This window comes from Nuphar pumila, chromosome 13, assembly GCF_984573655.1.
Source record: "Nuphar pumila chromosome 13, dmNupPumi1.hap1.1, whole genome shotgun sequence".
In the NCBI taxonomy this organism is placed as follows: Eukaryota; Viridiplantae; Streptophyta; class Magnoliopsida; order Nymphaeales; family Nymphaeaceae; genus Nuphar; species Nuphar pumila.
In genome coordinates this window covers 17,192,866-17,218,264 of record NC_143261.1, presented here as the reverse complement: position 1 = coordinate 17,218,264, position 25,399 = coordinate 17,192,866, and the positions used below count along the sequence as shown (strand labels likewise).

The 25,399-nt window shown below is 37.6% G+C and overlaps 1 protein-coding gene and 1 non-coding gene across 2 annotated transcripts; one reads left to right on the top strand and one right to left on the bottom strand.

Annotated features, from left to right (window-relative positions):
• The first annotated feature begins 1,048 nt into the window (after positions 1-1,048).
• On the top strand, positions 1,049-25,359 carry QPT (quinolinate phoshoribosyltransferase). The gene is made up of 10 exons (XM_089984595.1): positions 1,049-1,174; positions 1,266-1,408; positions 2,769-2,902; positions 2,977-3,040; positions 3,154-3,236; positions 3,790-3,873; positions 3,966-4,118; positions 20,500-20,676; positions 20,824-20,891; positions 25,172-25,359. The coding sequence occupies exons 1-10, from the start codon at positions 1,077-1,079 to the stop codon at positions 25,266-25,268; spliced, it is 1,101 nt and encodes a 366-aa protein (XP_089840721.1). The 5' UTR covers positions 1,049-1,076; the 3' UTR covers positions 25,269-25,359.
• On the bottom strand, positions 16,041-16,112 carry LOC149817946 (small nucleolar RNA snoR60). The gene has a single exon (XR_016427499.1). It is a non-coding gene; the product is annotated as a small nucleolar RNA snoR60 (small nucleolar RNA).
• Positions 25,360-25,399: the final 40 nt, after the last annotated feature.

Here is a 25,399-nt window from a genome sequence, read left to right as displayed (position 1 = left end):
ACCTTTTCGATGTTCAATGCAAAACAATTATTGAGGGGTGGGTGGGGGTGGGAACAGTCATTTTCCCATGTTTGTTTCACTACGCAAGCATACTGCCATTTTCATATGAAAAGCTAGGTTTCTCGCCAACCAGTGAAAGTCTAAAACAAGTGTGACCTTGTAGTTTAATGCTGCTGTTATTGCCAAAACCATATGTTAATTATGAGTGCCAATTGGTTAGGCAGATGAGAATCTGATCTGTAATGAATCGATTATAATTGGACACCAACAAGTAGGCCCTACCCAGTTTATCCTTGGAACCGTACTAACTACCACTTAAAAAAGCATATCTGTAAGTTTTTTTTTCTTAATCTAAAACTGTAAATACATTTATATTGTTTACTTACTGGAGTATCTTTTAAAACCAAATTAAACATGAAAAATTCCTAATATAACACATGTTTTCCTCTAAATAAGCTGTAAATTAAGCATCTACATGTTCATATTAAGCAAAAAAAACCTGTACCTCTGTTTGTTGGAATAAGTTAGGATGATTAGGAGGTTAAGCTTGTTAGAACTTACCTATTTGTCCAATCAGATTCAAAATCACTAACAATAGTCTGATAAAAGTTAAAACGGTCTTGCCTAGAGAATCCGAGTATTAGGTGGACCGGTTATAGGCTTGTTGTTTTTTAAAAGGATTTAACCTAGCGTTGTCAACTAGGGTGTCAATGGATTGGGTTTGACCCGGACTTGACCTGTATCAAACCTATAGGGTCAGGGTTTGGTAATAAAGGAGGCCCAATTGGAATTCGAGTCAGACCCATAGGGTCCGGTTAGTATATGAAGCCGGGTATGATTTGTGGAATGGTATTCAAGCGACCTGGTCTTGTCTCTTTCCAAATGAGATCTGGATTCATGATGGACCTAATTAAGACCCGGTTCATTATGTGCGAGGTGCCATGCAAATTTGGACCTGGATCTTGAAGTGGACTTGGTCCGGCTAGCCCCACGCATCGTGAGAAAATTTACTCCCATGAAAAAAAGGAGACATCCCGTCAAACTTTGCCCGATTTCGTGTGGAAGCCGTGAAGACGATGCTAAAGCACTCGTCCTCCGTCGCTCTTCCCCATTGCTTGCTATCTATTCCCACCCTTCACACCAACTCTCTCACACGCTCTCTGCCGATTCGAAGGTCTCTACAAGATCTCGATTTCTTCTTCTTGTGTAAGTTCTTTGGAGCAACTTTTGTTTTTCTTAGTCTCTCGCTCTTTGGGAACTTGCAGGAGAGGAGTGACGATGTCTTCCTTGACCAACGTGGCTCAGAGAATTCCCGTGGATCCTATGGTGGTAGGCCCTCCTTCCCACCCTACTTACGATCTCAAGGCCGTCATAAGGCTCGCTCTCGCCGAAGACGCCGGCGATCGAGGTGAACTTCTGCTCTCGATCACCTCCCCAGAGTTCCTGATGATCGTCCTTATCGATTATATGCATAGACGGGTATTTTGGCATTTTGGGATTTTGGGGGTTAGCCTGACCTCCGTTTTTCTCCCAAAAAATGGTGGAAAATGCAATTTATTTAATTTTTGTTAATCTATTTTATAACAAGCTTGCGTGTTGATTTTATGTCACTTTCTACTTGTTTTATGTCATTTCTTATTCGTTTATGCTTCATATGCATTTCATTTTCTTTTCTCATGCGCTTCCACAATCACTTCACAACCTTATTTCGCTTCCCGCTTCATACTACTCTTTAACACTCGCTTTCCCGTTTCAGCTTTACGCAACGATTCTCGTATCCATTTTTTCCCTGGTAACTATGGACGTCTCTGCCATTGTAGACAACTATTTTTTTATTTATGCAGTATATTCTTATTGTGTTTATAAAATATGTCAATAGCGCCATGGGATTGAGCTGGCCGAGTCTCATTCAATATTGGACGAGTCAAATTGCAAGTCACTGGGTTTCTTGAGCTTGAAATGAATATCGCTTTCACTTAGAATGGATTGTTGGTCATGCCCCAATCATAAATGATGAATCCGTTAGGCCTAGTTTCTGGGGAGAAGTAGTGGCCACTACTACCTATGGTGTTAATCATATTCATAATAAGAGGCTTCAGCCATATGTGACAGAGAGAGTTAGACACCTTATGATGTTTCTTTGGAGTACCGGATAGAAAATTATCCAAACATAAAGCATGAGCTTATTGTTGGCTATGGAAAATGCTCATGTGATGTCAACTTATGATCCACAGTGGAGTGCTGAGATAAAGTGCTAATATATATTCCTCAACAAGGATATTTCACCACTTACCGATGAGTAGAATAAGATTATGTTTCATGAAATAGACAAATTGCCAGAACCAGTGGCAGCTCAAAAGCTGTGATTGCAAAGGCTTGTGTATTGAGAAACTAAAGAGATTCAAAATTAATGGTATTGAGAAACTAAAGAGATACAAAATTAATGATCAAAGAAACCTAAGTGCTGATTAATTTTTGTCTGAAAAAATAAAGGGTCGTGTCTTTTTATGCTTTCTTGTGTTCCTTTTCACGCGTTTCCTTTTTTGTGCTAACTATTTTATCTTTCATACTATATTAGAGCTGTAGAAGTTTGTTGGAAGTCATGAATGTGTTAATTTTGCAGATACAGCCAAAGTATCGTAAAGTTTGATGCATTTTTAAGTTCATGATTCTTTTGGTTTTTAGCTAATATCGATCAAGTTATGGCTGTTTTCTCCAATGCATACGGTTGGTTCTGGATTTCAAAATGACAATTTTTTTTGCTATAGGAGATGTTACTTGTTTGGCTACCATCCCAATCAATGAGGAAGTGGAAGCACACTTCCTAGCCAAGGAGGATGGTATTGTTGCTGGAATTGCACTCTCTGACATGATTTTCAAGGAGGTTGATCCTTCATTGAAGGTATAACATTGTATATTTTTTCTTGTTAGAGTGTTCCTTTTTTTTGTGGCCATTATGAAGTTAAATTGGTTCAGGTTGAATGGTTTGTAAGAGATGGGAACTGCATACAAAAGGGTACACAATTTGGTCAAGTGCATGGTATATTCTCTCATCACATTTAAGATGATTTAGAACTTCTTGTGGGAGTTGTTTTGATCGATGGGTGGGAATAGAAATGTTCTTTTCTAAAGTTTGTGAATGGACATGTACAGGATGTGCGCACAGTGTACTTGTTGCAGAGAGAGTTGTGCTCAATTTTATGCAAAGAATGAGTGGAATTGCCACACATACAAAGGTGTTTTTTTAATTTTTTTGTTATTATCAATTAGTAGTATTTAGAATGAGAACAGTGATGCAGTTGGTTGAGGTCATGTATAAAAATGCTTTTGTTTTTCTACGTCCAACTATGGTATGTTTTGGTTGTATGGGACAATCAAGTTTCTAGGCTGATTGCTACTTCTGCTGTCTGCATGAGGTGTTCTTCTAAGAACTACCGACATTGGTCAAGTAATTCATTGTTATCCATAATGATTTCTTTCACGTCCTAAATCCCTCTGCCGACATGAATACCTTTTCAATTCTGCAATGTAGCGAACGACACAAAGCTAGGATGAGGATATAATCCTGACTTTTTCTTTTTGATTTTAAGATTTCTTGATTTCATGTGATGTTTTATGTAAAACTTTTATTGCATGAACTTTTGGAACATGATCAATAGTAGTAGGCACTTTTTTGTAAGTTCACCATACTCACTTCATAATATTACTTAATATCATGTAATTTCGAATTTCTTTTATTTCATCTCCTTGATAATTGCTTTGCCTTGTTTATTTGTGGTGATATTGAAGGCAATGGCTGATGCTGCAAGTCCTGCATGCATTCTAGAGACAAGGAAAACAGCTCCAGGTTTACGTTTGGTGGATAAGTGGGCGGTGTCTATCACTTCTCTTGCTTGTAAGATCATGAGTTTGTTTGTGTTTCACCTGTTTTTATGCTGGATTTTGTATGGATGTATATGTTTCAGGTGCTGATTGGTGGAGGAAAGAACCATAGAATGGGATTATTTGACATGGTCATGATCAAAGATAACCATATATCAATAGCTGGAGGCGTTACAAGTGCAATGAGATCCGTGGATGATTATTTAGAACATAACAATCTTCAAATGGGTGTGGAGGTGATTTTCTCCTTTTTGGAAATACCTCTTAACTATTGGGAAGTGATGGCTTGATAAAAAGCATCTAAATGGTGTTGTGACTGGAAATAAAAAAACACTAGGGCAGCTCTATGCTGTTATTTTTTTGTTCAGTTCTTTAGTCAAGTTGGAACAAGATGTCTTAAATTTTGTGCTATGTCACATAGGTGCAGGTGTGGGTGTGGCGATGCGGCACTTTAAAAAAACTTGGGTGCTGGGGTGCGGGGAGGGTATATATATATAATTTTTAACAGTTTTAAGTTAACACTACGTGTATGTGTGTGCATTTATGTATTTATATATATAATATAGATAAAAATGGACTTGATTAGGGTTAATTGAATCTACTTTGGGATAGAAATGGACCTCAGTATGGTTGACTCAGAGTTGTCAGTCGAGGAAGCAGGAGCGAGAAGCGATACGGGAAGCGGGAAGAGGGAAGCGAGACACTTCTAAAATTAGGAAGCAGGAAGTGTGGGACGACTTAGGAAGCGACTTACGAAGCGAAGAAAGAGGCGACTTAGGATTTGAGTGGGAAGCGAAGAAGAATTGAAAGGAAAGTGAAAATGTAATTATATATTTTTATTTTATCAAAAAATAAGATTTATGTCATCATTGACAAAATAAAACATGTACATAAGACAATAAATAATATAAGTTGCAATTATCTAAAAAATGCATCATATTGCAACTTTCAGGCATTTAAAAAATAATACATCAAGAGAATATCATAATTCACATTCATGTTGCTACCTTTTAACAAATGCATGCAGGCACTAAATAATGCATTAAGAAAATTAATAAATTTGATTAAAAAACATACATTTTTTAATGAAAGAATCAAATGACTTGATTGTTATAAATCTTGTGATCTCTGCAATATAGAAAATGAGAGATCAATAAACTCAAAGATTATATAAAGATATGGTTAAATTTTTAAGCTATAAAGTCCTACATTGTAAACTATAAGCTATAAAGTTCGAAACTGTAAAGTGTAAACTTAAAATTAACATAATCCACTACTTCACTTCATCATGCAAGCTTCAAAATAAAAAGTACATATCAAACCAACAAAATATTACAAGACCATGACAAAAAAAGTAACATAAAAGTTTCTAAGTTGGACTACTCCAACTACATCATCAAAAGAATAATTAAGAATTCAAGAGTTCATTTTATCGTCAACAATCAATAATCTGTCATCTTTCTCTTCTTCTTCAGGTCAGCAATAGATTGAGAACTTTCTTCATCATCACGTCCTCCTTGTCCTCCACGATCATGCCTTCTGCTCCTCCCTTCATTTCCTATAATGAATATGTTAAAAAATTAAAATGTTCAAAAACCTTAATTTAAAATATTAAAAATACATATATATAAGAAAGTAAAAATAAAAAACACATGACCAAGATCAACATACCTTGCCTAGGTCTGCTGCTAAAGAAACAATCAATCCGACCTTGAGGAACTGATGGTTGCTCTTGTATATTTGCACTAGTTCTACTAGCTTTGTTGGACTGATTTGTATCCTTTTCAACTTCATTTGTACGTATGATTATTGGAGGCAATGGAGCTTTTGGTTGTGCATCTTTGAGTTTGGATTTGGAAATAGTGCTTGATTGTTGTACACTATCATCCAAATCTCTCCAACGCATGTCTTCTAATCTTAACGTATTTTCTTCTACAATAGAAAGTTTCGAATTGATATCTCATTTTCGACTAGGTCTTTTTTTGTAGCGATTGTTGCATCTTTTTATAACAAGAATATAAAATACGAATGCTAATAAATAATCAATGATAGAAAAAGAGAAAAAGAAAATACCAAAAAAAAGTACAACACTTTAATTATACCTGTCAATCAATCGAAGATTGGAATGAATATACACAAGGTATCAACACGATCTTCATTGAGCCTATTTCGTTTAACATTGTGAATATAACTATAGGTTCTCCACACTCTTTTTGCAGAAGATATGCTAATAGGTTGATATAAAACTTTAATGGCTAATGCTCTCAACTCAGGTGTATCACCAAACGCCACCAATTAAGGACCGTCATTGTATGATTCAATGCATCTATTCTTGTTGTATTTCGGTTAAATCTTTCACTTCTTGATGCAAAAGCCACAAGTTGTGACCTATAAAGTGTAGAGAGCTCTTCATTTCCAGCAAATATGATTTCAAGGGCGAGCATTGCACCATCTAAGATATCATTATCCTTTTTTGTAGAAAAAAATGTTTAACAACTGTTGAGAATAGGTGGTTTTTAGGTTAAGTTGTTCTTTATTAGAGGTTTTCTGAAATATTATTTTCATAAGGACTTAGATGTAATTTCTCTGTTTTGCCTCTCTCTATTTAATATAGAGAGAAGCCCTAATGATGAATTAAGTTTTCTGTTTTCAAGTTCAGCCGTCTCTCTCTCTCTCTCTCTCTCTCTCTCTCTCTCTCTAGGGTTCGGTTCATCTTCTACATGGTATCAGAGCTCAGCCGATCGTGGGAACGTGATCGACTGTGACGTGGGAGCGTGATCGAGATATCGACTGTGACGTGGGAGCGTGATCGTGTTTTACCAGAACACAGTCGATCGTGGAGGCTTTCATGATCGTGATCAAACTTCGATCACGCTGAGTAATGTTTCTAATCAGGTCAGCAATTTAAATTTTTTTTTCTGGGCATGTTGCTGGTCGTGGATGCCTGCTGTAGGTGTCGTATCTCTTCGTCCTTCTTTTTGTTTTCTCTCCTCGTGACTACCTACGCTGTTGGGAGTTTGATTGCGGTTCAGATCTTAGGAGAAAATCTAAATCAGTTCTCCTCATCTGGATTTCCTGTTGCGACCTGGTGGTGCCGAGTCTTGTTGCTGCTATGACGAGTTTTGTTTTTGGTTCATGAGTTGTCGAAGGGTATTCCTGATGGTTGGAAGTAATAGATTTTTTTTTCTGTTGTCGTGAGTGTTGAATTCTTGTCGAGGTGTGTTCCTGCTGTTTGGGAGCAACAAATTTTTTTTTCTGTGTGGCCGTAAGTGTTGAGTTCTTGCAGAAGCTGATTGTGTGTGATATTTACTGGATGTCATGCCTTATATGTTGGAGAACAACAGGTTTAGTAAACATTGTGTTTTTGCGACTGCATTCTATCATGTGTGGTGATGTGTTTGGGTGCAGCAATGTTCGGGATTTCTGTGGTATCTACAGCAACTAAAATTTAGTTTTTTTTGTGTGGGTTGGTTTATTTCAGAATGTGTTTTTCAGTGACTCCCTGTTGTGTCGAGTGTTGTTTTTAAGGAAGCACGGAAGCTGAAGTTACTCTTCTGTCATGGAAAATAGCAGGTGTGATTTCCTGCTGGATTGAACTTTATTTTGTGGAACAACAGGTGTGGTTTCCTGCTGAGTTGAAGAAAAAAAAATTTTCTTCTTGAACACTTGCTGTTCAAGTGAGTTTTTTTTAGTATGGCTGAAACGTCGAAAGGTGATTCCAAAATGGAACATATTGGGGAGTATAAGGCGTTTGCCAACCCCTTCTCGTATGGCTCTTCTGTTAGGTTGAATGAAACCAACTATGCCAGGTGGTCCAGAACTTTTATGATGTCGGTATCTGGACATCGTCGAAAACATATTTTGTTGGAAGGCGAACCCATTGAGAAATTGGGAAAATATGTTACTTGGGATGAAGATAATGACATAGTTATGTCATGGATCATGAACAGTGTCGAACCCCATATTGCAGATGGATTGATCTACTATAATATAGCCAAACTAATGTGGGACAATCTTCGTGATACATACTCACAAGAAACGAATGTGAGTCGTATCCTACAAGTCGAACAGGAAATATACAACTTGCAACAGGGAGATCAGACCTTGGCCCAGTACTATGCCTCTGTCAAAGCTGCGTTTGAAAGACTTAATGCTCACCGGCCTCTGTGTTGCTCGAAGCAAAAGGATCATCAAGAACAAACCATGGTTGCTCGTTTTCTTACAGGTCTCTCTTCAGATTTTTCTGTTGCAAAAGTTCAAATGTTGACTGGTTCAGATGTTCCCACTGTTGCTGACGCTTACAATCGTCTGAGTAGACTTGCGATATCTCTGCCACAATCTCAACCTGTGACTCAGACATTTTCTCTTGTTGTCCCATCTAGTTATGGCCGTGGAAATATTCAGAATATCAGAGGACGAGGACGTGGACGTGGTATGGGAGGCAGAGGAAAGCTTCAATGTACATTCTGTGGAAAATCTGGACATTTAGAAGATCGTTGTTGGGATAAGCATGGTCGGCCAGTCTCTTCTGCATCAAAGTCATATAACCCTGAAGCTCATGTTACTACTATTGAGGCAACAAATGCACAAGAGAATATCACTGCAAATGAAAGTAGTATCACCCTTAGTCGTGCGGAATATGATGAGTTGATTGCTCTTCGACCTTTGAGTTCCACTTCTCCTGTAGCTGGTATTGCCTATTCAACCGGGAATCATCTCCATCCGAATGATAGTAAGTGGGTTATTGACTCTGGTGCATCCAGACATTTGTGTGGAAATTCACGTGTTTTTTCAGATCTAAAGGTCATTAAGGCTCAACTTGGAGTCTCATTAGCCGATGGGAGCTCCTCCCCGGTTGTTGGTCAGGGAAATATTTCTATATCCTCCTCATTACAGTTGAAAAATGCTCTTTATGCTCCAAACTTTCCTCAAAGTTTACTTTCTGTTAGTTGCCTTATAAAAGAACAAAATTGTAGAGTAATATTTGATCCAATGGGTTGTCATTTTCAGGATTTGCTGACGGGGAAGAAGATTGGTGGAGGCTATGAAGAAAATGGAATTTACTACCTACATCATCCAATGGGTTCTGTTCATGCTGCAGTGGAACATTCATTCAGTCCTATTCAGTGGCATCGTCGTCTTGGTCATCCTTCATTGTCAAAGCTTCGGTCGGTCTTTCGTCAGATTCCTTCCACCACATCATTTCAGTGTGAAGCATGTCAGTTGGGCAAGCATCATCGAAGTTCGTTCCCTTTGAGTCAGAGTCAGTCTAGTAATAAAGTTTTTGAACTTCTTCATGCAGATGTATGGGGTCCTAGTAAGATTCCTACTGGGACTCAGTGTCGGTATTATCTTGTTATTGTTGATGATTTCTCTAAGTTATCATGGGTATTTTTAATAAAAGAACGATCTGAAGTTCCAAGTCTTATCAAATCCCTAATTCTTGAAATAAAAACTCAGTTTGAATCTATTGTCAAGATTGTTCTCACTGATAATGCTCTCGAGTTTAAATCAAAAGGTCTGTTACAATTTTACCAAGATCATGGCATCCAACCCCAAACTTCCTGTGCCTATTCATCTCAACAAAATGGGGTGGCTGAGCGAAAACATCGGCACCTCCTTGATGTTGCCAGGACCATTATGATTCAATCCAATGTTTCTGCGTTATACTGGGGTGATGCGATTACCACTGCTTGCTATCTGATCAACCGCATGCCTTCGTCTTCTGTGGGTGATCAAATTCCACTACATATCCTAAAACCTAATGCCCCACTTTTTTCTTTCTCACCAAAAATATTTGGATGTGTTTGTTTTGTCCACAAACTTGGCCCTGACCGTGATAAATTAGCCGCTCAAGCTATAAAATGCATATTTATTGGTTATCCAAAAAATCAAAAGGGCTATCGATGTTATGATCCTATTTCTCGCTGAGAGTATGTCAGTGCGGACGTATCTTTCCTGGAATCCTCTCCATATTACTCTAGTTCCGGTTCTCCGCTGCAGGTTGATCCAGCTGAGTCTTTTCCATTACCTATACCTCCTTTTCCTTTGGAATCTGTGCCCTCCTTACCGAACCAAACTTCATCCTCTTCCAGATTTAATAATCCTCCATTGGTATATGTGCGTAGAGCTCCACTTCCGCAAGAGCCTTCATCTTCTTCTTCTCCTGAGGTAAGTTCTACTGACAATAGTGATCTTCAGGATGATGATGACAGGCCTATTGCTCTACGAAAAGGGACAAGACAATGCACCTTATATCCCATATCTCATTTTGTCTCCCATGCCAGAATTGGACATCAGATGAAGTCTTTTATTTCAGCCTTGTCTGCTGAAACCATTCCTCTGAACTATCAGCAGGCAACACTTGATAATCGCTGGAAGATGGCTATGCAAGAAGAAATGACAACTTTGGTATCTCAGCATACCTGGGATCTAGTTGATTCCCCAGCAGATGCTGACATTGTTGGTTGTAAATGGGTATATACAATAAAGTACAAATCTGATGGTTCTATTGAAAGGTACAAGGCCAGATTAGTCGCGAAAGGGTATACCCAGACATATGAAATGACTTCTTTGAAACTTTTTCTCCTGTTGCACGGATGGGTACCATCCGTCTTGTTCTCTCAGTAGCTGTTCAGCATGGCTGGAACTTGTGTCAATTAGATGTGAAAAATGCATTTCTTTACGGGGATCTCTCTGAGACCGTTTACATGCAACAACCTCCATGTTTTGAGGTTGAGGGGGAGTGTCATAAGGTGTGCAAATTGAGAAAGGCAATTTATGGCTTGAAACAAAGTCCTCGTGCATGGTTTCAAAAGTTGTTTGAAGTGATGTCAAGCTTTGGTTTTAACAGATCAGCAGCAGATCATACACTTTTTATAAAGAAAACTAGCTCTGGCATAGTTGTTATGGTAGTATATGTGGATGACATCATTCTTACAGGAGATGATGTGAAAGCTATTGAAGCCACAAAGGCTCATCTTCACAAACACTTTGTTACAAAAGACCTTGGTTCACTCAGGTATTTTCTGGGTATAGAAGTTGCTAGAAGCCGTGAAGGGATGGTTTTGTCTCAACGGAAGTATGTTCTTGACTTATTAAAGGAAACATGCATGTTGGAAGCTAAACCAGCAAATATTCTCATGGACCATAAAGTTCAGTTGGTTGAAGAAGGGTCAAAACCTATGTCACACGGACTCGGCTAGGGAGGCGCCGCACCCGAGTCGACACGCCCCGATACGGGTGCGAACACGGGTGCGGCTTCGGACTCGGCCCAGACTCGGTCAACGCCGAGTCAGACTCGGTCAAAGAGTCGAGGCCGAGTCCGTCCACATTTTGGACTCGGTCAACTTTGACCGAGATAAAAAATGTCCATTTTTAAGATGAAAAACAAAAAAAATCATTTTTTATATAACTTTTTTTAAATATATATATATATATATATATATATATATATATATATATATATATATATATATATATATAACCAGACTGCAACTACACAGTCTGTGCAACTGCACAGTCTGTGACTGTGCACAGTCACAGACTGCATTGCACAGTCTATGCAACTGCAGTCCATTTGATTGGGGATGTGTGATCTTTAAGGGGAAGCGTGATTCCTCCAACCAAGGGTGAGCTGCCTACTAGAAAGTTGCTTTGAAATATCTTTCAATTTATCAATTTAAAGGAATATAAATACAATACAACCAGGATTTAGCCAGAGCAAAGGTAACTGAAACATGAATGTGCCCTCTTCCTGTAAGATGTATATTTTTATATGCAAGTCATATTTTCTCTACTGAAAAACTTGATATTTTTATATATTCATGTACTGATAAATGACAATGAAATTGCTAAGAAATTTTTTTTGTTGCTATGTTATTGCTTTTATATATATATATATATATATATATATATATATATAGCCGAGTCCCCGTGTCCAAAATTTTTGAAATTGTGCCGCACCCGTGTCGCACCCGCACCCGCACCCATGTGACATAGGTCAAAACCTGTTGATAGCAAACGCTATCGCTCCCTAGTAGGGAAGTTACTATATGTAACTATGACTAGACCAGATATTGCTTTAGTAGTAAGCAAAGTTAGCCAGTTCATGGACAAACCAACTGAGGTACACTGGAATGCAGCCATAATGATTCTCAGATATCTAAAATCCTCTCCTGGAAAGGGGTTACTGTTAAAGAAAGGTGGAACTCTGGAGATAGTAGCCTATTCTGATGCTGACTATGCTGGATCTGTAGTAGATAGAAAGTCTACCACAGGATTCTGTGTGTTTCTGGGAGACAACTTGATTTCATGGAGAAGTAAGAAACAAAATGTGGTTTCCAGGTCGAGTGCAGAATCAGAATATCGGGCTATGGCCCAAACGACTGCTGAATTGATATGGGTTCACACTGTTCTTAATGATCTCCAGGTGAAGGTTTCCTCTCCAATGACCATGATGTGTGATAACAAAGCGGCAACATATATAGCAAACAATCCTGTCTTTCATGAGAGAACAAAGCACATTGAGGTTGATTGCCACTATGTAAGAGATATGATTCAAGCTGGTCATATCACTACAAAATACCTAAAGTCTGAAGACCAAGTTGCAGATATGTTTACAAAGCCTCCTGCTAGGCCAAATTTCTCCAAATGCTGTGACAAGCTGAGCATGATAGATATCTATGCTCCAGCTTGAGGGGGAGTGTTGAGAATAGGTGGTTTTTAGGTTAAGTTGTTCTTTATTAGAGGTTTTCTGAAATATTATTTTCATAAGGACTTAGATGTAATTTCTCTGTTTTGCCTCTCTCTATTTAACATAGAGAGAAGCCCTAATGATGAATTAAGTTTTCTGTTTTCAAGTTCAGCCGTCTCTCTCTCTCTCTCTCTAGGGTTCGGTTCATCTTCTACAACAACTATAACAAGAAAATGCAAATGAAATAATAAAATAATTAAATCATTAAACTTTAAACTTTATTAAATAGATAAAATAAAAATTTTACTAGGAGAAACTCGTTTGACCCCTCCTATTGTTGGGATCTTGAGATACTCTGACTCGTAATGTTTTGGAGTAAGCATGTGGGCTAGACTATGGAGAGGCACATTCATTCTATCCCATCTATTTGAGACAATCTTATGAATCTTTTCATACAAATCTGGTTGTCCTTGATTTCCCCCAACATGTTGTCCATGCCTTCATGCACTTCACCAATTATAAGGCCTTTTTTATCACAAAATTTAATCATCTTATATATGAGTTTTGTAATCAATAATGCTAAACGAACAAAATCCCAATATTCTTCATCAAGAACAATTGTTTTTGTTGTAATAGCCCTTTGTTTCATAGTTTCATCAGTGCATGATTGCTTCCACTCGCTCCAGCTATCTGAAATGACTGTGAGCCTCAATCTCTCCCTCACATCAAGCAAGCGCTTAAAAGTAGTATAATGTAAAGCAAACATTGTTTTTACAATTTTTATTAGCTCTAATTTTTCATTGCTTTTAAAGATTGCTAGTGTTTTTGAATGATTTGTCATATACTTCACAATTTCTTTACTCTGCAAATATGTTTCTCTCAACTAATGAAACTCATGTGTCAAATCCTTGAAGATCAAATTAAGTGTGTGTACAACACAAGGTGACCAAAAAATATACTTATACGTTTGTTTTAATTCTTTACCTGTTAACTTGTAATTTGCTGCATTGTCTGGAATCACTTGCACTACATTAGAAGGACCTACAAGTTTAAATCCCGTCTTCAAAAACTCGATAATATTTGCAGTTGACTGTTGCACATTAGAAAAATCGTTTGCATATAATAACATCGAGCAAAAACAATTTGATGCAAGTATATTTATCAAGTGTTTGTTATTGATATTTGTCCAACCGTCTGAGACAGTGGAAACTCCAAACTCCTCAAACTTTTCAGGAAATTCATTTAACTCCCTGTAAACACACTCTTTCTCACTGTCAGGCAACGTTGTTTGCGCTTTTTCATATGATGGGGGTTTATATCCAGACACTTTACTAATTGTAGATATCATCTCTTCCCAATACGGTGATCGAAGCACATTGAAAGGTATACCATTTGCACACAAAAATCTGATAATTTTATGATTTACATCATCTCTTTCTATCTTTTTAAAGGTATCACGAATATCAACTGTGTTTCGGCTTTCACTAGAAGATGTAATCATACTAATAGACTTCGGTTTATCAATTCTTAATCTCCTAAACTCAAATGCACTTGATGAAAGCTCCACTCGTCGAACTTGCCTCTTAATTTTTCTTGCCAATTTTGTATTTTTTGCAACTAAAGGACAAAAGTCAATCCCAACACTTTGTCCCTTTGGAGCTTTCATGAGATGTACAAAAACTCAAGTATATGACCCATGATAAATATTTTTGCAGTGTCTGCACATAAAAACCTGAGTTCCACCTTGCTTTTCTTGCCCACTTCTTTTTTTTCAATACATGACGCCATAGCACTGTTGTTTTATGCATGCTAGGTGGTTCATCATCTTGGTCATCTTCAGAATAGTAGTCATCCAAGTCATATTCTTCTTCATCTTTCTCCTCAAATTTTTTTTTCTGTCCTCAAATTGATATGGACAATCAAAAGATCCCTTGCTCTTTCTTGTATTGTCATTCCCAATACCACTAGACGATTCATGCTCCAAGTCCAAATTGTACAAAGAATCATCATCGTCATCATAATTGTCATGATCATAGCTTGTGATGGTCATTAATGAAGCAAAGAACATGCAAATATACCTGCATCATAAAAGTATAGGAATCAACCTAAAACACTTTAAATTTTTAAATAAGCATCATTCTTAGAGGTGAAATTTTTAAATTTTTAATATACTATGATGAAGCAGACAAAATTAAAAAAAAAAGAAAAAAGAAAAAGAAAGGAAGTTCTTTCAAAAGTTTGCATTTATGAAAAATTGTTAAACAAAGACAACATCACAACGAAGACAAAATTCAGATTGACACTGAATGAGAATTGGGTGAGGTAAATGTAATCTAAGACAGAAATATGCATCTCAGATTCTCAAGTCTCAACAGATTAAGACCATTAAAACATATATGGTTGTCTTTATACTGAGATAAATTCACAAGGACAAATGGATGACAATAAAAAAGAATGTAGATAACAAAAGAGCTCGATTATGCAGCACATCAAGTACCAATTCTTACTACCCATGGACAAGTTACCTTCAGCCTAATACTTGTAGTAATTAATTTGAAGTCATTTTTTATTCTAAACACACAAAGTGAAAACTCAAATGGCTCAACAAATACGTTTTTGCTAATCTAGAAATCTAGACACACTAAAAAACTAAGTAGTGGTCATCATTTAGAGTGAATGACTCCATGTAATACGGAAAGAATTCAACTTCTGAAATTTCAACAGTCAAAAGAATTATGCTTCACCACATGGATGGTAACTGAAATGAAATAACTAGTCAATGGAATTAATAATATTGCTATATGAATTAAATCCATGGATTGAAAAGATCAACATAGAATACCACACGTATTCCCAGCAGTGCAGCCACCAAGACACACAAGAACACTAGAACAAAGATTTCAGTTTGACACCGACTGGAAATGAAAAAAATTACCTGTTGCTTTGATGCCACACAGTTTTGATATCCAAATTCGTTCACAGAAAACATAAGCCATGATGTTATTTTACTAACAAAACCAAATGACACAATGACCTGTTCACTAAATAAATCTTTTTCTCCGAACCATGATCAGTAAATAACAAGTGTCATATAAATAAACTAATTACTGTGAATTGGATACAATGCTTGTAAGCATACTGTGAATTGGATACAATGCTTGTAAGCATGCACATAATGCCTGAAAGCATGCAAGTAGTCAATTCCAAAGATTCCTACTTTCCCAGTGAAACTAAGACAAGGCATAAACCATCCTCATTTAGCCTTAGTAACTTGCAAACAAGCATTTCATGTTATATAAAAAACTGTCTCCATAAGCAAGCAGATGACACAACTTTGCTCATATAGTCATTTAGGCCATAAAAGACAGTAACTGACAATGGTTAATAGTACAAATTACTAACATCAAGTTTCCTTTCTACAGTTGAAACTACTGAAACACACAACATTAACATGGTGTAAGTTTGCATCAGAAAACTCGAATAGCATCATCCAATAGTGTCTTGAAGGGGAATCTGAGTATTTAATGTTATGCTTTGCAAAAAAACAAGGATAAAAAAAGACCAGAACCAAAAGTAAATATTTACTTGATTATCAAAGTTAAAAGTGGAAGACAAGAAAAAATAGGACTTCACAAAAAACTGGCATGTGATGGAAAGAGGCTGCCTGCCAATAACATTCTGCAATGTCATAGTTCCTCTAAATGATAAGGTTCAGTGAACTTTCCGCGACGTCGTAGGCAACGAACCGCCTCCGTTACCGCGATCTGACACCAGACCATTCAATCGGTAGGAGCGACCAATGGTGAGTAAGGATAGAAATGTACTTGAATATAGTCATCGTCGATCGGCAGAGGTCGTCGAACGTCAGAAATGTCGCCAGAAATGTCGCTGGAAAGGTTGCCGTAAAAGGTCGCCAAATCGGCTGAGCGAGAGAGGGAGGAAGCGAGGCTCGAAAGATGTGTGAAAAAAAAAACCCTAAGCCTCTTTCAAGTTTTATTTTTCACGATTTTTAAAAATTTCCCATTTTACCCTTAATGAAAAATTTCTTTCTTTAAAAAAAAAGGGTAAAATGGGTAAAACGCTTATGCGTACCCCATTAAAAGAGTATGCATCCCCCTTTAATGGGGTACGCGTCCCCCTTTGATGCGGTACGCGTCCCCCTTCCTGTTATAAGATAAAAAAAAATCTTTCTTTAAAAAAAAAGGGTAAAATGGGTAAAACACTTATGCGTACCCCATTAAAAGGGTATGTGTCCCCCTTTAATGGGTACGCGTCCCCCTTTGATGTGGTACGCGTCCCCCTTCCTGTTATACAACAACAACAACAACAACAACTACGCCTTCATCCCAAAACAATTGGGGTCAGCGATATGAACCAAAAAAGAAATTCATTTTGGGTCTTCCACATGAATCCTTTTCCTCCAATCATTTCTATCCAACGCCATGTCCTCGGTGAGGTTCAAAGCATTCATATCCTTTCCTATCATCTCCATCCAAGTCTTCCTAGGCCTACCCCGACCTCTTTTAACTAATATATTTTCCCATTTCTCCAACCTTCTAACTGGAGCATCATTAGGCTTTCGCCGAATATGTCCAAACCACCGTAAACGATTCTCTCGCATCTTATTTTCAATGGGTGCAACATCTACCTTCTTACGTATCTCTTCGTTCCGAATCTTATCTTTTATTGTATTTCCACACATCCATCTAAGCATCCGCATCTCAGCTACACTCATTTTTTGAATATGATGTCTCTTGGCAGCCCAACATTCCGTACCATATAGTAAAGCGGGTCTAATAGTCGTCCTATAAAACTTTCCCTTCAACCGCAATGGCATTCTACGATCGCACAACACTCCAGTAGCACTTTTTCATTTCATCCACCCAACCTTTATCCTATGATTTACATCTCCATCAATTTCTCCATACTTTTGAATGATGGATCCCAAATATTTGAAATAATCATTCACCGGTATATCTTGCTCACCAAGCTTCACTACACTCCCATCACTACTTTGTTGCTTACTAAACCGACATTCCATATATTCAGTCTTACTCTTACTCAACTTAAAACCTCTAGCTTCCAATGTCTGTCTCCATAATTGTAACTTAGCATTAACCCCAGCTCTAGACTCATCAATCAAAACAATATCATCAGCAAACAACATACACCACGGTACATTTTCTTGAATTGATCTCGTAAGCTCATCCATCACTATCGCAAATAGGAAAGGGCTTAAAGCAGATCCTTGATGTAACCCAACCGTTATCGGAAAATTGGTTGTCACCCCTCCACAAGTGCGGACATTGGTTACTACTCCTTCATACATATCTTTAATTATACTAATGTACTTGAGAGAAACACCTTTCTTCATCATTGTCCACCAGAGAACGTCCCTAGGTACTCTATCGTATGCCTTCTCTAAATCAATAAAAACCATATGCAAATCTTTGTTCCTCTCTCTATATCTTTCAATAAGTTGTCTAAGAAGATGTATAGCTTCCATAGTTGATCTTCCAGGCATAAAACCAAATTGATCTTCCTTCTTTGCTATCATATACTTCTCCAAATTCTCATTATCACGACTCTTAGATTTCTATAACACTCTCTTTTAACCTTAATAGCTAATTTGACATCCTCGTTCCACCATGATGTATCCTTACCTAGTGGTGCACCGCCTTTAGACTCACCCAATACCTCCTTAGCTACTTTTCTCATACCACACGCTATCTTATTCCACATTGATTCTGAATCCTCCTCGAGACACCAATCAACTTCCTTAACTACCTGCTTTACAAACATTCCTTGTTTAGCTCCTTTCAGTGCCCACCACTTAATTCTAGGATCTATCCTATGTCTATCCCTTCCTGTTATAAGATAAAAAAATCTTTCTTTTAAAAAAAAGTGTAAAATGGGTAAAACGCTTATGCGTACCCCATTAAAAGGGTATGTGTCCCCCTTTAATGGGGTACGCGTCCCCCTTTGATGGGGTACGCATCCCCCATTAAAAAGGTATGCGTCCCCCTTCCTGTTATAAGCGTGCACTTCCCTGTGCGTTTCAGAAGCGTCGTGTTCCGTGCTTCCGAAGCACGTATCGGGAAAGCACACTTCCTTTATAGCATAGGCGCTTTTGGTAACTCTGGGTTGACTTCACCTAACACAAAGGAAGTTGTGTCCAAGTGTCGCACCCGCCTGGGTGTGGGTGCAACGCGGGTGCGGTGCCCTGTTAGAAGAGTCTGTGTGACATAGATTTTGTGAGTAAATTGTGGTAGATTTTTTTCATTAACCTATTTCACACTTTTTCTTTTAAAATTTGTTTCATACCTCTAACATTACATAATTGGTTGTGCAAAAAGCAGCACAAAATGTTCTCAGAGTTAATTCAAACAACATGCCCTTGCACACATGCGTTTACAAGGGTCAGTTATGGCATTAATCAAAAGATTGGAAACTCTTTGTGATAAAATGGGTTCAGGGGTGAATCACTTTTCCAAATGATTCAAAAATTTGGGTCAAATTGAATTGATTTAGAGTCTGCCTACAAAAAGTATTAATTTATATAAATTGATAAATACAAATTTTTTTGATTGATCAGCTACCTAGTGTTGTTATCATACTAGCTGTGATAAAAATTGCAAAATTTTCAGCAATCCATATTCATATTAGTCATGAGGAGAGAGATGAAAAGGATGATAAGAATCTATAAAAACAACGAAATGAAACATGGAAACTTTTCTCTATGAGTTAAATAAAATGTAATGGGACAGAATTTAGGGTGGGCATTGGCATGGATGCTCACAGGCCAGGGTGGCCTAACCTGTTTGGGCTACCATTTTGAGCCATGACTGGCCCACTGGAAGGCTAGGCTGGGCTTTACTGGCATGTGGATCATCAATGTGCTTGTCAGCCTAGATAAACAAGGCCTTGGCTAGGCTGGCCTGGTTTGGTCCATTTTCCACCCACTGAAATGGGTTCAGTGACCTGTTTGGGTGGGGTTTACAGTTACACCCTCAGGCCAGTTAGAACCTTTGGTAAGTAGGCTTGACAGAACGGCTGGGTTGGCCCATTTCCCACCTCTAACAGTACTGAGGTAAAGATTAGAATTCTTGCAAGAATTGGAGACCAAGAAGGTACATATCTTGTTACAGGTTCACTTTCATGGCATCTCTCCTTGCTTTGCCATGAAATTGTTGCTCTAGTGAGTAAGAAAATAACGAAAATACACCAAGTAACCTTCCACAATATTCTATCATTCTGGGATCAATCTTTAATATTAACATAAAGCAAATTTTTACTGTTAAGTGCAGATGAACAAATACTAATAGTAAATTACAAGACAAAACTATGTATATAATAATGTGTAAGGATAGATAATGATAAAACCACACTACTACTTTTATGCATATGTTCTAGCAGTCTTTTGGGTCTAGAAGATCCTCAAAGTGCCAACCTATCAGTGTCTTCATCTCTTCCTCTAGCTTTTAGTGTGGTATTTCACATGTGACTTCATTAGTTTGGTTTTCTTTCTTTGAGGCTCTTTTTCTATGTTCATAAAGTATCCAAATGCTAATGGTTTAGTGTTTGGATGACATCATTCAGGTAGGATGCAATTTTGGATAAAGCAACAATTATTGCAATAATTATGCTGCATCTGGGGGACTTTTACCGTGTCTTGGAATGGTTTTTCCCATTTATCATCTTTTATTAATGCATAGTGTTTGTTTGCCTAAATGAATGAAAAATTGAGTTTCTGATCACAAAATGGCAAATTTACTCATATAATGGTTACTTTTTTACTGTTTATGAAAATGACCAATAGTGATGTTTTGTGTATGCTTTTCTTTCCTTGTAATTTAGATGGTGCAATGTTGACCTGATATGCTCAATAATTCCTCATTGCAAAAATGTTTTTTTAATGTTAGATTGAGACAAGGACAGTTGAAGAAGTAAAGGAAGTACTAAATTATGCATTGCAGAAGAGATCTTCATTGACACGCATAATGTTGGATAATATGGTTATACCCCTTCCAGATGGGGATGTGGATGTCTCAATGCTTAAAGAAGCTGTTGACCTAATAAATGGGAGATTTGAGACAGAGGTAAGTCTTTGGCTTAAAGTATGTGCCACTTTAGGTAGCAAGACTAGTATTGTAATTAAGGTTATATCAACGGCAATGGCCTATATCCATTTAATTTAGTATGAGGACAACTGTCAAATTTCTTATAGAACTTTATAATGACCACAGGCTTCCGGTAATGTCACCATTGAAACAGTTAAGAAAATTGGACAAACTGGAGTGACCTATATTTCAAGGTTAGGCTCTGTTTCTTTTCTTCCTTGAACTATGCTGGGTATCTTTATTAACTGAATTTGATTATTTGTCAAAAGCTTTTATGAATTGGTATAAGAAAAAGTTAAAACATCTTTTAGAGTGCGTTGGACACCGTGGATAAGTAGTCTATTTATCTCCACTTTTGGGGGATAGAACATTGAAAATGGAAGAAACATCTGGCAGATTGTAACATCTGCCATTCAAAAGCCACCTTAAAGATGATGTTAGGCGCTATCATGCATACTCACATGCACATGAATATACTCACACAACATGCACATTTGCAGAGAGCCACGTGTTCACACAAAATACATGTTTCAATCAACAACAACAACAACAACAACTACGCCTTCATCCCAAAACAATTGGGGTCGGCGATATGAACCAAAAAAGAAAATCATTTTGGGTCTTCCACATGAATCCTTCTTCTCCAATCATTTCTATCCAATGTCATGTCCTCGGTGAGATTCAAAGCATTCATATCCTTTCCTATCATCTCCATCCATGCCTTCTTAGGCCTACCCCGACCTCTTTTAACTAATATATTTTTCCATTTCTCCATCCTTCTAACTGGAGCATCATTAGGCCTTCGCCGAATATGTTCAAACCACCGTAAACGATTCTCTCTCATCTTATTTTCAATGGGTGCAACGCCTATCTTCTTACGTATCTCCTCGTTCTGAATCTTATCTTTTATTGTATTTTCACACATCCATCTAAGCATACGCATCTCAGCACTCATTTTTTGAATATGATGTCTCTTGGCAGCCCAATATTCCGTACCATATAGTAAAGCGGGCCTAATAGTCATCCTATAAAACTTTCCCTTCAACCGCAATGGCATTCTATGATCGCACAACACTGCAGTTGCACTTTTTTGTTTCATCCACCCAACCTTTATCCTATGATTTACATCTCCATCAATTTCTTCATACTTTTGAATGATAGATCCCAAATATTTGAAACAATCATCCACCGATATTTCTTGCTCACCAAGCTTCACTACACTCTCATCACTACTTCGTTGCTTACTAAACCGACATTCCATATATTTTGTCTTACTCAACTTAAAACCTCTTGCTTCCAATGTCTGTCTCCATAATTATAACTTAGCATTAACCCCAACTCTAGACTCATCAATCAAAACAATATCATCAACAAACAACATACACCACGACACATTTTCTTGAATTGATCTCGTAATTTCATCCATCACTATAGCAAATAGGAAAGGGCTTAAAGCAGATCCTTGATGTAACCCAACCATTATAGGAAAATTGGTTATCACCCCTCCACAAGTGCAGACATTAGTTATTATTCCTTCATACATATCTTTAATGATACTAATGTACTTGAGAGAAACACTTTTCTTCATCATTGTCCACAAGAGAACGTCCTTAGGTACTTTATCGTATGCCTTCTCCAAATCAATAAAAACCATATGCAAATCTTTGTTCTTCTCTCTATTTCTCTCAATAAGTTGTCTAAGAAGATGTATCGCTTCCATAATTGATCTTCCATGCATAAAACCAAATTGATTCTCCGATATCATGACAACCTTCCTCAACTTAGACTCAATCACCCTGTCTCAAAGTTTCATAGTATGACTCATGAGTTTTATACCACGATAGTTTGTGCAATCTTGTATATCACTCTTATTCTTATATAGAGGCACCAAAGTACTCTTCCTCCACTCATTAGGCATCTTATTTGTCCGCCAAATCTTGTTAAAAAGATTTGTCAACCATTCTAAACCTTTTTCTCCCAAGCATTTCCAAGCCTCGATAGGTATACCATCTGGGCCAACTGCCCTTCTTGATTTCATTTTCTTTAAAGTCTCTGCAATTTCTTTCTTTTGAATCTTGCGCATGAAGTCACGATTCATCACATGAAACGGAATGGAGAAGTATTCAAGATCCTGAGCATGACTTTCATTAAATAGCTTATCAAAATAATCTTTCCAGCTCTCCTTAATCTCCTCATCTTTGACTAAAACCCTTTGCATTTCATCTTTGATACATCTAACCATACCCAAATCCCTCAATTTTTTATCTCTCCTCTTTGCAAGCCTATAAATATCCTTCTCGCTCTCTTTGGTATCCAACTTGTCATAAACCTTCTTATATACCTTATCCCTCGCGTTTTGAACTTTTTTTTAGCTTTCTTTTTTGCTATCATATACTTCTCCAAATTCTCATTATCACGACTCTTACTTAGATTTTTATAACACTCTCTTTTAACCTTAATAGCTAATTTGACATCCTCGTTCCACCATGATGTATCCTTACCTAACGGTGCACCGCCTTTAGACTCACCCAATACCTCCTTAGCCACCTTTCTCATGCCACCCGCTATCTTATTCCACATTGATTCTGAATCCTCCTCGAGACACCAATCAACTTCCTTAACTACCTGCTTTACAAACATTCCTTGTTTAGTTTCTTTCAGTGTCCACCACTTAATTCTAGGATCTATCCTATGTCTATCCCTTTTGCGGCATTGTGTAATTCTAAGATCTAAAATTAAGACTCTATGTTGTGTAGCTACACTTTCTCTCGGTATAACCTTACAATCGATGCAACAACCCCTATCTCTCTTTCTAAGTAGAAAAAAATCTATGACTCCTATTAACCCCACTTTTAAATGTTATTAGGTGAGAATCCCTCTTCCTAAACCAAGTGTTTGCTAAGATCATATCATAGGACAAACCAAAATCTAAAATCCTTTCTCTACTTTCGTTTCTTTCTCATATACCATAGCCTCCATGGATACTCTCAAATTCATCCCTACTAATGCCTACATATCCATTAAGGTCACCGCCGATGAAAAGCTTTTCTCCATAAGATATCTCTTGTACTACTTCATCTAAATTTTTTCAAAATTGACGCTTAATGGAATCATCTAAACCTACTTGAGGTGCATAAATACTAATAATATATGTACCTAATACTAATTTAATAAATAAAATCCTATCACCCTTCCTACGGACCTCAACTACATTATTTATAAACTCACGACTCATAACAATCCCTACTCCATTCCTATTCTTATTTATTTCTGTATACCAAATCTTATATCCCCAAGGTTCTATCACTTTTGCTTTCTCACCTACCCACTTTGTCTCTTGTAGACATAAAATATCAATCTTTCTCCTACACATAACATCTACTAACTCTACCAACTTACCAGTTAAAGACCCTATGTTCCAAGTGGCTAACCTAATTTTATGGTCTTGGACTAACTTCTTTACCCCCACCCATCCAACAAAGTGAGGGAACCCTTGCCTATTTGACACCACACCTGGGCGCCGGTGTGACGTGTCGCTTCTGGGCGACGACCTAGCAACCCTTGCCCATTTATCACTACCTCCGGGCCTATAGAGTACAACGCGTCGCTCAGTAGGAAACGCCCCAACGAAATTCTCATATTGGTTCATATCCATTGGGTATGACTAAGTTTTTATGCTGGCTGTCACTGGCCTACCGCAACCCTCCTCCTTTATCCGTGCTTGGGACCGACAGTGTATAACTAAACAGTTATACACATGCTTCAATCATAACACACAAAATACACAGGCGTAAGAAAGCTGCATGAAGGCTAGAGAGCATAAAATTGGATCTTGCTAAGCCTACTATTTTAGATGACTGCATGAGCTCTATGGATTTCTTCTTGCATGGGAGGTTAAGCATCATGCAGGCTATGCAGCTGAAAAATTCTCCTTAGTTTGGTTTATGATAAAAAAAGGGATAGAGCACAAAATTGGTGGGGCTAACTTTACTGTCTTAGATGATTGCATAGCTTCTATAGGTTTGTTCTTGCATGCCCATGGGAGGGTTCAACTGCCTTTCTACCAGAGATGAAGTGTTGGGAGAAACCACAGCTTGTTTTGCGGGATAACAATCAACGGAGTTCTTTATAGTAGCTACATTAGCAGATCAGTTCAAAAGGCGATCTTTTTCTAGCACATACTCCAGAACAGTTGCCATAAAATCGTTACATCAATTTCTGATGCGCCTAATTGTTAGACCTGCATCTCACAATCAAGTTGCAGGCAGCTGTCATGTACCTTGAAGTTTGCTGAACAGTACCAAAATCATGGTTAAAAGTTGTGTTTTGTAGCAATGAATAGTAGAAACTGATTTCATGCATCATTCTATTGTGGTATCCTAGATGTTTCACACTTTCCAGTGACATCTTGCTGATTTTCTTACTGTCATTTCATTTTTTTTGTTGGTCATTTTTCTTTTCCAAAAATTTGCAGCGGGGCATTGACCCACTCTGTGAAAGCGCTAGATATCTCACTGAAGATTGATACGGAGCTTGCTCTTGCAGTTGGTAGGCGCACAAACCGTGCATGAATGTCTATTTGCTTTGGGAAAACTTTGGATATTTGAAAATGTTATGCCTTAACCCTCTATATATTATCTTTGTGATTATTTTTGAACAAAATGTGCTTTTATCCAGAGTCCAAATGTGTGTGTGTGTGTGT

Excerpts from the sequence above, each read along its gene's own strand:
- QPT (XM_089984595.1), top strand. The coding sequence starts at position 1,077 with ATGCTAAAGCACTCGTCCTCCGTCGCTCTTCCCCATTGCTTGCTATCT. Across the intron at positions 2,903-2,976 it reads AGGTTGATCCTTCATTGAAG|GTTGAATGGTTTGTAAGAGA; the intron begins GTATAACATTGT and ends AAATTGGTTCAG. Across the intron at positions 3,874-3,965 it reads GTTTGGTGGATAAGTGGGCG|GTGCTGATTGGTGGAGGAAA; the intron begins GTGTCTATCACT and ends TATATGTTTCAG.